The sequence below is a fragment of the Peromyscus eremicus genome, chromosome 2 (genome assembly GCF_949786415.1).
Source record: "Peromyscus eremicus chromosome 2, PerEre_H2_v1, whole genome shotgun sequence".
Taxonomy (NCBI): domain Eukaryota; kingdom Metazoa; phylum Chordata; class Mammalia; order Rodentia; family Cricetidae; genus Peromyscus; species Peromyscus eremicus.
In genome coordinates, this window is record NC_081417.1 from 122,490,967 (window position 1) to 122,504,646 (window position 13,680).

The 13,680-nt window shown below is 45.0% G+C and overlaps 1 protein-coding gene across 1 annotated transcript in view; it reads right to left on the reverse strand.

The window, feature by feature from the left end:
- The window catches only part of Scp2 (sterol carrier protein 2), a 90,487-nt gene that overhangs the window by 5,868 nt on the left and 70,939 nt on the right, over positions 1 to 13,680 (reverse strand). The window contains exon 14 of the mRNA XM_059254665.1: positions 9,512 to 9,641. Within this exon, the coding sequence (XP_059110648.1) occupies positions 9,512 to 9,641 (130 nt within the window). The remainder of the gene's footprint in view (positions 1 to 9,511; positions 9,642 to 13,680) is intronic.

Below are 13,680 nucleotides of genomic sequence, written 5' to 3' on the forward strand. Positions count from 1 at the left end.
ACAATAAACTGTACAGATAATCTTGACCGGAAGAAAAGAGACAGGGGCCAGGACTGGCAAAGCATGCCTGTAACTCCAGCACTCAGAAGGCTGAGGCAGGAGACTGCCCAGACTGGATGGATGCTCTCATTACTGCTCAGCAGGCCAGGGCGACAATGAGAACCGAGGCAGGACTGGGATGCACAGTAATACCTGTCTCTAAAAGGCCAGAGAGCTAGAGAGATGACTCAGAGGTTAAGAGTGTGTCCTGCTCTCACAGAGGGGACCCACTTTCAGTTCCCAGTACCCAGGTCAGGGGGCTCAAGCTGTCTGTAACTGCAGCTCCAGGAGAGCCATGATCCTGGACTCTGCAGGAGTCACATACCCACACAGAGATACACACAAGAACATATAATTAAGAAGAAAAAGATTAAAAAAGAGAGAGAAGATGGCTTACCCAGCATGGTAGTGCACGCCTTTAATCTCAGCACTTGAGAGGCAGAGGCAGGCCAGTCTCTGTGAGTTCAAGGCCAGCCTGGTCTACAGAGTGAGTTCCAGGCCAGCCGGGGCTTTTTTACATAGAGAAACCCTGTCTTCCAAAGAAACCAAACCGGGAAAAACAAACAAACAAAACGAAGGTGCCTGACATGGTGGTACACACCTTTAATCCCAGCATTTAGGAGGGAGAGGCCAGCCTGGTCTACCTAATGAATTTCAGGAGAGTCAGTGGTACATAGTGAGATTGTCTCAAAAAGAGGAAGGGGAGGAAAAGACAGAGTAAAGCATAGAGAAGGCACACCCACATTACTAAATAACTAAAGCAAGATGGAGAGAAGCTTTCACACTGGGGACTGACATCCAATGGCCATTTCCACTAGAGCTGCTAACACAACTTTCTAATTATAAGACGAAAGGTCTGAAACTTAAAAATGAAGACAATTTACTGCCTAGAAAATCAAATCCTACTGCAAATACCTAATATCAAAGAGTAGGTAGGAGGTGGAGAGTGGGGGAGCTAACTAATTGAGACAGCTGGACCTGATTCTGTCATTTCTAGTGGCTTTGGGAAGTGACATCTGCTCTGCAGTGACTACTGAGATCTCACCGTGCTGAGCATGCACAACTCTGTCTCCTCTGACTACATCTACTGAGCATGGACAGCTCTGTCTTCTCTGACTACATCTACTGAGCATGGACAACTCTGTCTCCTCTGACTACATCTACTGAGATCTCACTGTGCTGAGCATGGGATGACTCTGTCTCCTCTGACTACATCTACTGAGATCTCACTGTGCTGAGCATGGGACAACTCTGTCTCCTCTGACTACATCTACTGAGATCTCACTGTGCTGAGCATGGGACAACTCTGTCTCCTCTGACTATATCTACTGAGCATGGACAACTCTGTCTCCTCTGACTATATCTACTGAGCATGGACAACTCTGTCTCCTCTGACTACATCTACTGAGATCTCACTGTGCTGAGCATGGGACAACTCTGTCTCCTCTGACTACATCTACTGAGCGTGGACAACTCTGTCTCCTCTGACTACATCTACTGAGATCTCACTGTGCTGAGCATGGGACAACTCTGTCTCCTCTGACTATATCTACTGAGCATGGACAACTCTGTCTCCTCTGACTACATCTACTGAGCGTGCACAACTCTGTCTCCTCTGACTACATCTACTGAGCGTGAACAACTCTGTCTCCTCTGACTACATCTACTGAGCATGGACAACTCTGTCTCCTCTGACTACATCTACTGAGCATGCACAACTCTGTCTCCTCTGACTACATCTACTGAGCGTGGACAACTCTGTCTCCTCTGACTACATCTACTGAGCATGGACAGCTCTGTCTCCTCTGACTACATCTACTGAGCATGGACAGCTCTGTCTCCTCTGACTACATCTACTGAGCATGGACACCTCTGTCTCCTCTGACTTTATAAAAACCTCGTGCAGGTAAGAGAGATCAAATGACTTGCCTAAGATCACACAGTGGCTGCATCTAAGAAAAATTAGTATTTAACATACTGATTCATGAAGTCTTACGATGCTAGGTGCTTTATGACCCTGTATCACATTTAATTCCCACAACAGCTCTACTGACAGAAACTACCCTCACCCATTTTCTAGAGGAGACCATTAGATGCAGAGAAGGAATGTACCTTGCCTAAGAGACTAGGCCAGGATCTGAACCCAGGCTTGAGAGCCTCCAAAGGCTCATCCTAATGTACCTGGGGATGGGAGACCCAGAGGCTTTCTCTACTCTGTTGTCCATGAAGGGTCAGAGTGAGAACTCAGTAACTTAGGGCAGAAGGAAGGAATGAAGAAATAACACGTCGCGTTAGAAGTCAACTTCTGGGAGAGATGCTATGTGAGTTGTTTCAAAGAAGTCAAGGGAGAGAAGGAACTCAGAGAGAAGGTAATAGAAGGCATCTAAGAAGCCAGAAAAGATGATGGAAAACACATTTACAAGTGTTTAACATAATCATGTGTACACCACTACCACACTCTTAGAAAGCAGATGAACAAAATACGTGTATAAACCTTACTTTTTAACAGTAACAAAACTCTCCTGACGCTACGTACACACCAGAGGAACTAGCAATTCACCTCACGATGCCAGTTCAAACTAGGACATGTTACTGAGGTTTAACACAGCTAACATCTAACAAATGGGCATTTGTTGTGGATGTAAGGGGAACTGGCAGTTTCCAGTGGTGGCTTTTACAGGCTAAGCCCACATTTCAACACGACTCCAGGCTGCCAACAGGTGTCAGGTTTAGCAGCAATGACCCTGCCCCAGGTTACCCCCTTCAGGTCTGGAAAAAGGCACCTGAAACGGGGAGAACAGATGACAGGTGTCCGTGCAGGGAGCAGGGCCTTTCCGACATCATTCAATAGCCTTCTATAAGCAAACCATGAAACCATCTTTCGTGACCAAACAACCAACAGCACAGGAGAACTTTTAAGATTACTTTAACATCTGTCAGGAAATAGAATTCTAAGTAACTAGGAACCTTTATTTATGTTCTAACTGCCACTACTGCTGGATATAGTGGCCCATGCCTTTAATCCTAGTGCTTGGGCGGCAGAGGCAGGTAGATCTCTACCAAAGCCAATCTAGACTACATAGCAAGTTCCAGGCCAGGCAAGGGCACACAGTGAGACCCCTCCACCTGCAAAGCCATTACTATATTCCCCAAAGCACCTCCTATTTTTAAAAGCTGCATTCAGATGATACCTTTAAAAGCTTTTCTTCCTATACCACTTCATCGTGGCAGCTCATGGATACGAACAGATAGTTTCTCTGCCCTCTCATTTATTTGGGGGGGGGGGACTATGTATAATTCAGAAACCTTTGCAATAAAGCCACCGTGCCACACCTGGCAGGCTCCCTATTCGTTGGTCCTATTCCACAGTGCACAAAGCAGTGCCCCTAAGCATCTTCTCTTGCTCCAAATGCATCACACTAATCCAGGACCTCTGCCAGCCACCCCCACCCCCCTGCCCCGAGAGTCTGGATACCTAAGTACAATTACAGAGAAAGGAGCGTCCATCCCTTGTAAGAACTCTCCTCCGCCCGTGCTCCTGAGGGTGTGCTCTCCTCCAGCACCTCCTTAACTAACGCGTCAGTGAGGCAGCATCACCGTCCGGAACACCTCTCCTCCCTCCGCACAGCCTCCAGGTCGCCCTCAGCCAACCGCTCGGGCACCCACCCTTGGGCACTCACTTTGCTCTCTGCCCCACCACGCTGTCACTCAGTACATGGTGACACCATTTTCCTAAATGTTCTCTCTGGCCCTGCTCACCCCCTTTCCAGTTCGTCAGGCCTATTAGAGCTTACAACATGTCGCCAGCTCATGTGGTAACTAACGGCTTGACCCCCAGCTGGTGGTACTACTGAGAGGTGACGGGGCTGTGAGGGCTCAACCTTCACTAGTTTTTCACAGATGAGTCCACGGCTGAATGGACTGCTAGGAGGCGGGGCCTATCAGAGGAGATCATCCATTGTGGCTGTCTCTCTGAGGGTACAGTATGTTCCTGGTGCCTTCCTGGCTCTCTGGTCCCAGGCTGACATGCAGTCAGCAGCTTTTGTCTAGCATGCCCTCCCACACGGATATCTTTCCTCAGCATGTATCGGCCAGCTGCCCTTGAAAACTGTGAGCCCAAACAAACCTTTCTCTTCAGTTTTACATCATCACAGCACTGGAACTGACTAGTGCATCCACAAGCACCGGTTTCATACTCTGAAACACAGTTCTTCACTTTTTCTTAAAAAGCTTTAAAGAGGTTGGTGTGGTGGTCCACAACTTTAATCCCAGCACTTGGGACACAGAGGCAGATGGATCTCTGTGAGTTCAAAGCCAGCCTGGTCTACATCGGTGAGTTACAGGACAGCCAGTGAGACACAGAGACCTTGTATCAAAAACAGCAACAGCACAACAACAAACAAACAAACAAAACAAACAAAAAAGCTTTAATGATTTGATTATAATGTATCAAATAGCTTTCAGAGTTTCTATTATGGTATTTTTTTTAATTTAAAAAAATAAGTACTTTATGTGTATGGGTGTTTGGGCTGTACATTAAGTCTGTGTACCACATGTGTGCCTGGTGCCTACAGAGGTCAAAAGAGGGTGTCTGATACTTTGAAACTGGAATTATGGACAGCTATGAGCACCATGTAGGTACTGGGGACTGAACCTGAGTCCTCTACAAGAACAGCCAATCTTTGAACCTCTAAGCCATCTCTCCGACCCCCTATCAAGGCATTTAAATACCTTTAGGAAGTTGATCCCAGCCCTTCATCTTTCTAAAGTACCAGACTCTCTCCAGCAAGAGAAAGCTCCCGTGCAATATGGCTTCTGCATCAAGTGCCCTCATGCCTTCCTTTGTGCGCTGCTCTCATTTCTGAGGGCCTACACGTGTGATGTGCTACTTGAATTACTGGGGGTGCAGCAGTGGCCTAAGAGACAAAAGCTCTGCTGATGGTGGCCCTGTTGGAGGAGCAGCAGGTGGCAACTGAGCTTTGGGAGTTTGGCCAACCAGGAAGCAAAGCACTGATGGGTGAATCTCGGATAGGCAAGGCCCAGCGGGTTTCAGACCCACAGTGTCTCTTGCTACTGCTGTGTCTTTGTGTGTTGGCCACTGCCATTTTTCTCTGGTATCTGGCATGGTGTGAATGGGTGTAGGGGAAATCCTCACTGCCTTTAATGTTGTGTGATTATCTCACGGAAATATCCCATTCTACTAGGCAGTTTTACCTGTGGATTACTATGAAGATGATTTCCTCCTAAGCTGTTCTTTTTAACTGAAGCAATGGCTTTATAGTTTAAACAGAATTTTGATTAAGGGTTTTTAATAAATACAGTAAGGGATTAAGATAGTGGTTAGTTTAGTAGGAAAATTAATATAGGTAAAGGTAGAATATAGTGTTGTTCCTGCCTCTGATAAAGCAGGGGCTGCATAAGATAGAAAATAAGAAGGAAGTGTCACGCAGCTAGGACTTACAAGTTTCTCTTGAGTGGCTTAGGTTAATGACTAAAAAAAACAATTGTGTCCCAGAAGCTGGGCTAGCTCAAATTCTTTTAATCTTAATGAACACATGTTTTGATGAGCATCACAGCTAAAACAAAGATTTAAATAATGACTTTAGGTTAAGATGTTTTGGTTAATGGCTTTGAAGTAGAAGATCTTAGGGAACAATTTAAAGTTTAGAGAGGCGCAGTTGAGTGAGGGACTCGCTGAGGTCTAGAAACAAGAACAAAGACAGCCCAGTTATCATTAGCTGACATACCTTTCTTGCTAGGATGGGTTGGTGATCAAAAGTGATTATTAATTCCTTGTACTCATTCCTGCCCTCTGCTTCCTGATATAAAAAACTATTGATGAGGAGAGATGGTTAAGAGCACTGGCTGCTCTTCCAGAGGACCCACATAGCAGCTCACAACTGTCTGTAACTCCAGTTCCGGGGGACCCAACACCCATGGCAAAACACCAATGCATATAAAGTTAAATAAAAAAAGAAATTAAAAAAAAAATAACTGATGAATAGGTATGCACCCTGAGGATTGAAAGTAGAGCTGACTGATTGTTTTTCATATATAAAAGTTTAGATTTGTGATTCTTTTAAGATTTTTTATGATTACCTCTTAAATAATTAAGCAATTGATCCTTTCCTTGTAGCTGCAAAATGCAGCCTCAGTAAAAGAACTGGCTGAGAAAAATACCTTGCTTGCTTACACTCTGTTAATCTATAACAAGTTGCTTGGACATGAATGTATGTGGGTTCTTGGAAATATTTTTTTTCACCTATAATAGGTAAAATGTTTAATCATGTAAGGCATATGAAAAACATGGGTTTTTTTTTACTTGTATTCATTGTAATCATTCACTTGAAAAACAGAATGCAATCACTTTGTAATTTTTAAACTGCTTGAAAGATTTTGCTGGGGTATATAGGCTGTAAGGGAAAAATTAAGAACACACACAGAAGGGGTACATCTGGATAGAGGTAAGAAAAGAAATAAAGAGATGAGAGAGAGATGAGAAAGAGAGACCCTGAAAGTGAATGTGTGTGAGTGTGAGCGTGTGTGTGTGTGTGTGTGTGTGTGTGTGTGTGTGTGTGTCCCCGTCCCTTTTCACAGTCCCCAGAGAATTAAGTTTTATTCCCTCAAATAGAAAAGTCAAATTGAGTGATTAGTTCGCTGACTCCATGGCTCCCCCTCCATCCCCGAGCTGCTGAGGGCTGGTCCTCATGGCAGCACTCTGTATTCACAGAATGGACTCTCTCGGGGTAGAAGAGCACAGCAAATGAGAGCCATAAGCACTATAGAGAGATGTAAGGCAGAAAACAACAGTAAGTGTGGTTAGGGAAGGAGACTTCTGGGCAAAGACGAGGCGATGAAGCTCTCTGGGGAAGACGGTTCCAGGAGGACAGGACAGAAGCTCCCGAGTGAAAACACCCCATGCTCAAGCTACAGCAGGAGGCCAGTTACTAAAGCGAGTGAGTGAGAACACAAGACAAGCCGGCCAGATCATCTGGTGTTGTCACGGAAACTGATTCTGTTGAAGTTGAAGGCTGGCTTTGAGCAGAGAAGGATACAAATCTGACTCTGGTTTCTGATCATAAGGCTGCTGCAGGAAGAACTGTGAGGGACAAGGACAGGAACAGAGACACAAAGCTCGGATCCAGCGGGACGTGGGAGAAGATGGGATCATGGAGTTTGAAAAGAATTGGGCCAAGGATGACCTCACAGCTTTTGGACTAAGGAACTAAGAAAACACAGGATATTGAGAAGAGGGCAGACCACAGGAGTACATGCCCTAGGGAAGCAGGGGGCCCAGAGCTCTGTTTCACACACGCTACCTTTACGGTATCTGTTAAGTGTTGACATGGTTTAATGTGCCCTCTAAAACACATTAAAATCTAGTTTCCAGTGTATAGTGATATACTGTGTACCCTAATAAACTTGCCTGAAGATCAGAGGACAGAGCCAGAGTCAGCCACTGGATTAGACACAGAGGTCAGGCAGTGGTGGCACACACCTTTAATCCCAGCACTTGAGATCTCATGCCTTTGCTTGGGAAGCACACACGCCTTTAATCCCAGGATTATATAGCAGGGCAGAGAAAGGTATATAAGGCTTGAGGAAACAGGAACTCAACTCTCTTTAGGCTGAGGATTTCGTAGAGATAAGAACTAGTGGCTGGCTGTTCTGTCCTCTGATCCTCAGGCAAGTAGGGTACACAATATATCACCACACTAGTGTAGCAGTATTAAGTGGTAAAGCCTTTTAAAGGGGCTGAGGGCCATGATGTCTCTGCCCTCAGCAACAGATAGTCTATTACCTCAGGAGTAGGCTCCTGAAAAAGGTCGGCGTCCAGCTCCCATGTCTCTCCTGTTTAGCTCACCTCCTTTGTCCTTCTACTGGATCAGACCAGGGTAAGAAAACCCTCTCACCAGATGCAGCTGCTCGGTGTTGGATTTCCAGCCTCCAAAAAGGGAGCCAACTAAACTCAGTTTAAAACTTACCCAATCTGTGATGTTTTGTTATAGCAGTGGAAAACGCCCGAAGACAGGTGTCCACAGACACTTGTCAGCTAAACAGTTATTCAGACACCCCTGGATTCAGTGGTGGGGCCACGGTGAACACATAAACCTGGGAGTCATCAGCAAATTGTTTTTAAAACATGAGGCTACATGAGATCCCCAGGGAGTGAATGAACCAGAACTAAGCCTTGCAACACTCCAATGCCTAGAACTGAGGAGATGGAGAAATTATCAAGACAGGCCAAAATGAGCAGCCAGTAAAACAAAACAAAACAAACAAAACACGCCTGGACACGTGATACGAAGGCTGGAACTAACAACTGCATCCAGCAAGGTGGCAATCACTAGAGACCTTAGCAAGAACAAATTGGGGAGAGACGGGACAAAAGCTAGATGGAATGGGTTCAAGGAAGAATTGGATGAGAGAAAGTAGAGCTAGTGAACACAGCCAGATCTCTCGAGGTCATCCACCATGCCCTGGATAACGAGATCTCAAGCTAATCAAGAGAATGCTCTCAAGCCTCACATACACTCTGTGAAACAGGCAATATTTATGGCCATTTACAGGTAAGACAACTGACGCTTGGTGTGCTGGCTAGTTTAAGTCAATCCACACAAGCTACAGTCATCCGAAAGGAGGGACCCTCGATAAAAAAAAAGGTGCTAAGAGATCAGGCTGCAGGCAAGCCTGTGGAGCATTTTCTTTTTTTTTTTTGGTTTTGTTTTGTTTTGTTTTGTTTTTGTTTTTTGAGACAGGGTTTCTCTGTGTAGCTTTGCGCCTTTCCTGGAACTCGCTTTGGAGACCAGGCTAGCCTCGAACTCACAGAGATCCGCCTGTCTCTGCCTCCCGAGTGCTGGGATTAAAGGCATGCGCCACCACCGCCCGGCACATTTTCTTACTTAGTGATTGATGGGGGAGGGCCCAGCCCACTATGGGTGGTGCCATCCCTGGACTGGTGGTCCTGGGTTCTATAAGAAAGCAGGCTGAGCAACCACGGGGAGCAAGCCAGTAAGGGGGCCTCTGCATCAGCTCCTGCTTCCAGATTCCTGCCCTACTTGAGTTCCTGCCCTCACTGCTTCTGATGATGGACTGTTATATGGAATAAACCCTTTCCTCCCCAAGTTGCTTTTGGTCACTGTACTTCATCACAGCAATAGAAACCCTACAAATACACTTAAAAAGGTATATTAATATAACTAGACCAAGGTCAGAATTGGAGTGACCAAGCCAGAAATCTAAGCCAGATGTGTCTGCACCCAGTCTAAGACTAGTATCTCTTGTGTGGAGCTCCCCCAACTTTGCAGGGGTGGTCTGAACCTCCATCTCTTCCAAGGGTAGAAGAGTTCTTTTCAAGGACCTGTAAGCTCTACCGCGGGTGTTTGTGGGAACACCAAAGAGGACTCTGATTTCCCCAGCTGAAAGCCTTGTGAACTTGTCACTGTCTAAGTGAAGTCACTATGGCACTGACCTGAGTTGGGAAGCACTGATCCTTTGCCGTTCTTCACGTCCACCACCCAGGTGGCTTCTCTGCCCCCAGGGCCATCCTTCACTTTGAAGGCAAAAACACCGCCGATTTTCTTCACGAACTGTTCCCCTTCCTGGAAACAGAAGGAACACAGGGAGTTACCTTATGTCTCCTCCTCTGGCTTTAAGTCTTTTAACAGGTACATGTGAGCAGCAGGGGCGGCAGAGTCCCAAGACTCCAGGAGGATTCTACTCAGAAGTCAGAAAGAAAGCAGGGTAACAATTCTCCCATCTGTCAACTATGAGAAACAGCTGTGTAGATGGAAAGACGGGGCCAAAGGCATGGCAGCGTCTTCTGGTAAAAGAGCCTCCATTTGCCCCAGCAGTTTGAGAGTCATTCTGGCCCGCCTCAATGTAGGTACACCGGCCTTTGATCCAAAGTCAGTTCCTTAACTCCTGATTTTGGTTCCCTACAATCAAAACTTAAAGTGATTCTAAAACCTGATAGTGTTGGGGCAATAATAAATAGAGATGTTGATGTTGCTAGAGGTCGTAGTGGTTCTTTGATAAATAGAACTTGGATAAATTTTTTAAAAGTTCAATTCCTGCTTAGTAGAAGGAACTTTGTAAATAATATTCCATTTGCCTCTTAATTTCAGATCTCAGGAATGCAGTGGCCTAATAGAGAAGATGTCCCAGCAATCTCTGGAGGACAGACCTAATACAGAAGACGTCCCAGCAATCTCTGGCAGACAGACCTAATACAGAAGATGTCCCAGCAATCTCTGGCAGACAGACCTAATACAGAAGACATCCCAGCGATCTCTGGAGGACAGACCTAATACAGAAGACGTCCCAGCGATCTCTGGAGGACAGACCTAATACAGAAGACGTCCCAGTGATCTCTGGTGGACAGACCTAATAGAGAAGATGTCCCAGCAATCTCTGGCAGACAGACCTAATACAGAAGATGTCCCAGCAATCTCTGGCAGACAGACCTAATACAGAAGATGTCCCAGCAATCTCTGGCAGACAGACCTAATACAGAAGATGTCCCAGCGATCTCTGGAGGACAGATTCCCCTTCTCCTTTCCTTCCTCTTCACATCCCACTTTGTTCCCACTCCACTTTCTTCGCCTTCTTGAAACATTTATGGCCCCAGACTCTGCTGCAGGCACCCAGACTGCAGTGGCGAGGGGGTCGGAACGCAGGCTGGCAGCATTCTGCACCGCAGACAAAGCCATCCAATAAAAGGGAGCGCAGGGGCAGTCGGCAGGGTGGGCAACGAGAGAGGACAGCGGCACATGCATGCTGCTCTAAAGAGAAGCAGGGGCTGGCCAGATGGCTCAGTGCTTGCCTGACGCCCCGAGCTTAATCCCCAGAACCCACTATGAAGCTGAAGGAGAGAACAGGCCCCACAAGTTGTCCTCTGACTCCACAGGGGTGTCGCAGCACATACTCCTCCCCCACATCATGCACACAGACACAGACTCTAACCATAAATAAAATTTCTAATTAAAAAAAAAAAAGAAAACCAGAGTCTGAAGAGGTGACTCAGTGGTTAAAAGGTGGCTGTTCTTCCAGAGGACCCAGGTTCGATTCGTAGCCACCACACAGTGGCTCACAACCACCTGGAACTCCAGTTCCAGGGAATCCAGCACCCTCTTCTGGCCTCCATGGGCACCAGACATGCACATGGTACAAAGACATGCATGTAGGCAAAAACACCCATACACATAAAATAAACTAATTCAAAAATAAATTAATTTTTAAAAAGGAAGCCAATTATTTTTTTGAAATATTTTTCTTTAGAAAAGAAACACATAGAAAAATTAGCAAATATTGATAAGCAAAAAGAAGAAAATACAAATCATTTCTAGTTTTATCAAATCTAAAGAAAAAAATCACAGCTGGTATGAATTCCATCTTTTTTCTCCACACATAGTTTTAAAAATGGATGTGATGGCTGGACATGGTGGTGCAATCCTTTAACTCTGTCACTCAAAAGGCAGAAGCAGATGGATCTCTGTGAGTTCTAGGCTAGCCTGGTCTACATAAGCAAGTTCCAAAACAGCCAGGGCTATACAGAGTCACTCTGAATCCAGCAGGGTGGAGGTGGGAAATTAATGTAATGGCATATGCCATTCAAGGCCAGCCTGAGCTTAAAGAAAAAAAAAAAAAAGTTCTAGAACAGCCTAGGCTACATAATGAGAACCTAATCAAAAAGAGGTGGGGATCATCTACTTTTCTGCTGCAAGCCGCAGGAAAACAGAATGGAACTCAGCTACTATCACAAAAACTACTACTTAGAAAAGTCAAGGATTTTCCGAAGGTCAAGCCATGGCTGAAGGAGTCTTGGTGATATTTTAGCTTTTGTATATGTATCAGCCAGTTCCTAAAATGATTTTCTTGCGTGCTTCCAAGAACTCCTAACAGTGTATTTATCTAAAATGCCTATCAAGCATCCAAGGCCATACGAAACAACACCTGTCTCCTAGGTCAGGCGAATTGCTTTATTTCTTGTGCAATTTAGGGTGAGACACTCCTTTCTTATACAACCTTACTAATAAACCCCTAACTTCTTACCTAACCACTTCTAGGAATGTAGACTGAGCACACTCAGTTGACCTCCTCTTTTACCACTCCCATTTTGGGTTGTAAAAGAAAGCCTGGTGGTTACTGCCTGAGGAAAATTCTTACCTGCCTTTATGACCCTGTAGAATTCAAGCCTGGTGACCTTGCTCAACCAGGGGCTTGCTATTGCTTGGGTTTATAACTAGATTCCTGAGAGACTTAGGGGGAACGTGGATAATGGAGAGACAGAGAACAGAGAGGGATAAGGAGGATTTTGACCAGAGAGTACGTGTGGATGAGATGGAAGATGAGGAAGAGTCAGATTAGGAAGTACTAGCTGGGTAAGAACAAGATGAAAAGGACCTAGATGAGGCAGAATTAAGACGAGAGAATTAGGATAGAACTTGGAGCAGTAGATGAATACAGAGAGAAATCAGGCAAGAAAGGAGCTAGGCATGAGAACAGAACTGAAGCTGTGGAAATAGGATGTTATCCCAGAGGAATTAAAGCAAGTGGACTATAGAGCTCGGTGTGCTGAGATTCTGTTTCCCAAAAACAGTCCTTGCTCTTAGTAGTTCTCTCTCCTGAGCCCCTGGGATGTATAATATTAAGGCTGGTCCCTCTAATATTATATAAGACTTTTCTAGCTAATAAAACCTTCTGCCTCTGCCTCCTGAGTGCTGAGATTTAAGGAATGGGTCAGCATGTCCAGTTGGCCCTTTTATTACTCTATAAAGAAAAATATTTTTTACATTTGTGTGTGTGTGTGTGTGTGTTTTGTTTTTTGACACAAGGTTTTACTCAGTTACTTAGGCTGATCTCAAATTTGCAGCAATCCTCCTGTCTCAGCCTCCCAAGTAGTCCTAGGATTACAATCAAGAGTAACTATACCCAGTAACATTTCTATATACATTTATTCTTAGGCATTTTATAGTGTTCTTGTTAATAATATACTTTTCATTATATTTTATGGCTGAGGTATTACAGATACACAGACAACATGCTAATCTTCGTATGCTTATTCTGGAACTGGTTAGTTTTTGAGTTCTCCTGTAGATTCTGTTTCCCTCCTTCTTCATTTCAGACTTAACATCCCTGCAGTAATATTTTTATATTTTTTGTATATCCAGGGTTCTTCCTCCCTATTCATTCCCTTAACAGAGATTAAAGTGTTCACTGTGTCCAGACCCTGTAAAGAGCACCTGAAATATTCAATACTCAAAGGAGGAATTTACATCAACTGACACCACACACCAACCTCTTGTTTCTATGTGTGCAGAACCACGGCCTACATTTGTGTGCTGTGTGTGTGTGTGTGTGTGTGTGTGTGTGTGTGTGTGTGTGGTGTAACAGCAATTGAGGTTATAATTTAGATCCTACAAAATTCACTCTGTTACAGTACACAATTTGGTAAATTTTGGTAAAATACAGTGTACCTTTTTGGGGGTACACTCTAAGATGTGTATGACAGTTAATCTTCATTACCAACTGGCAGGAATTAGGATTGTCTAGGAGACATACTTCACTGTCTGTGAGTGCATTTCCAGAGGTTTACCTGAGGAGAGAAGCCCCACCCCGGATGTGGTGGCACCATCCTAT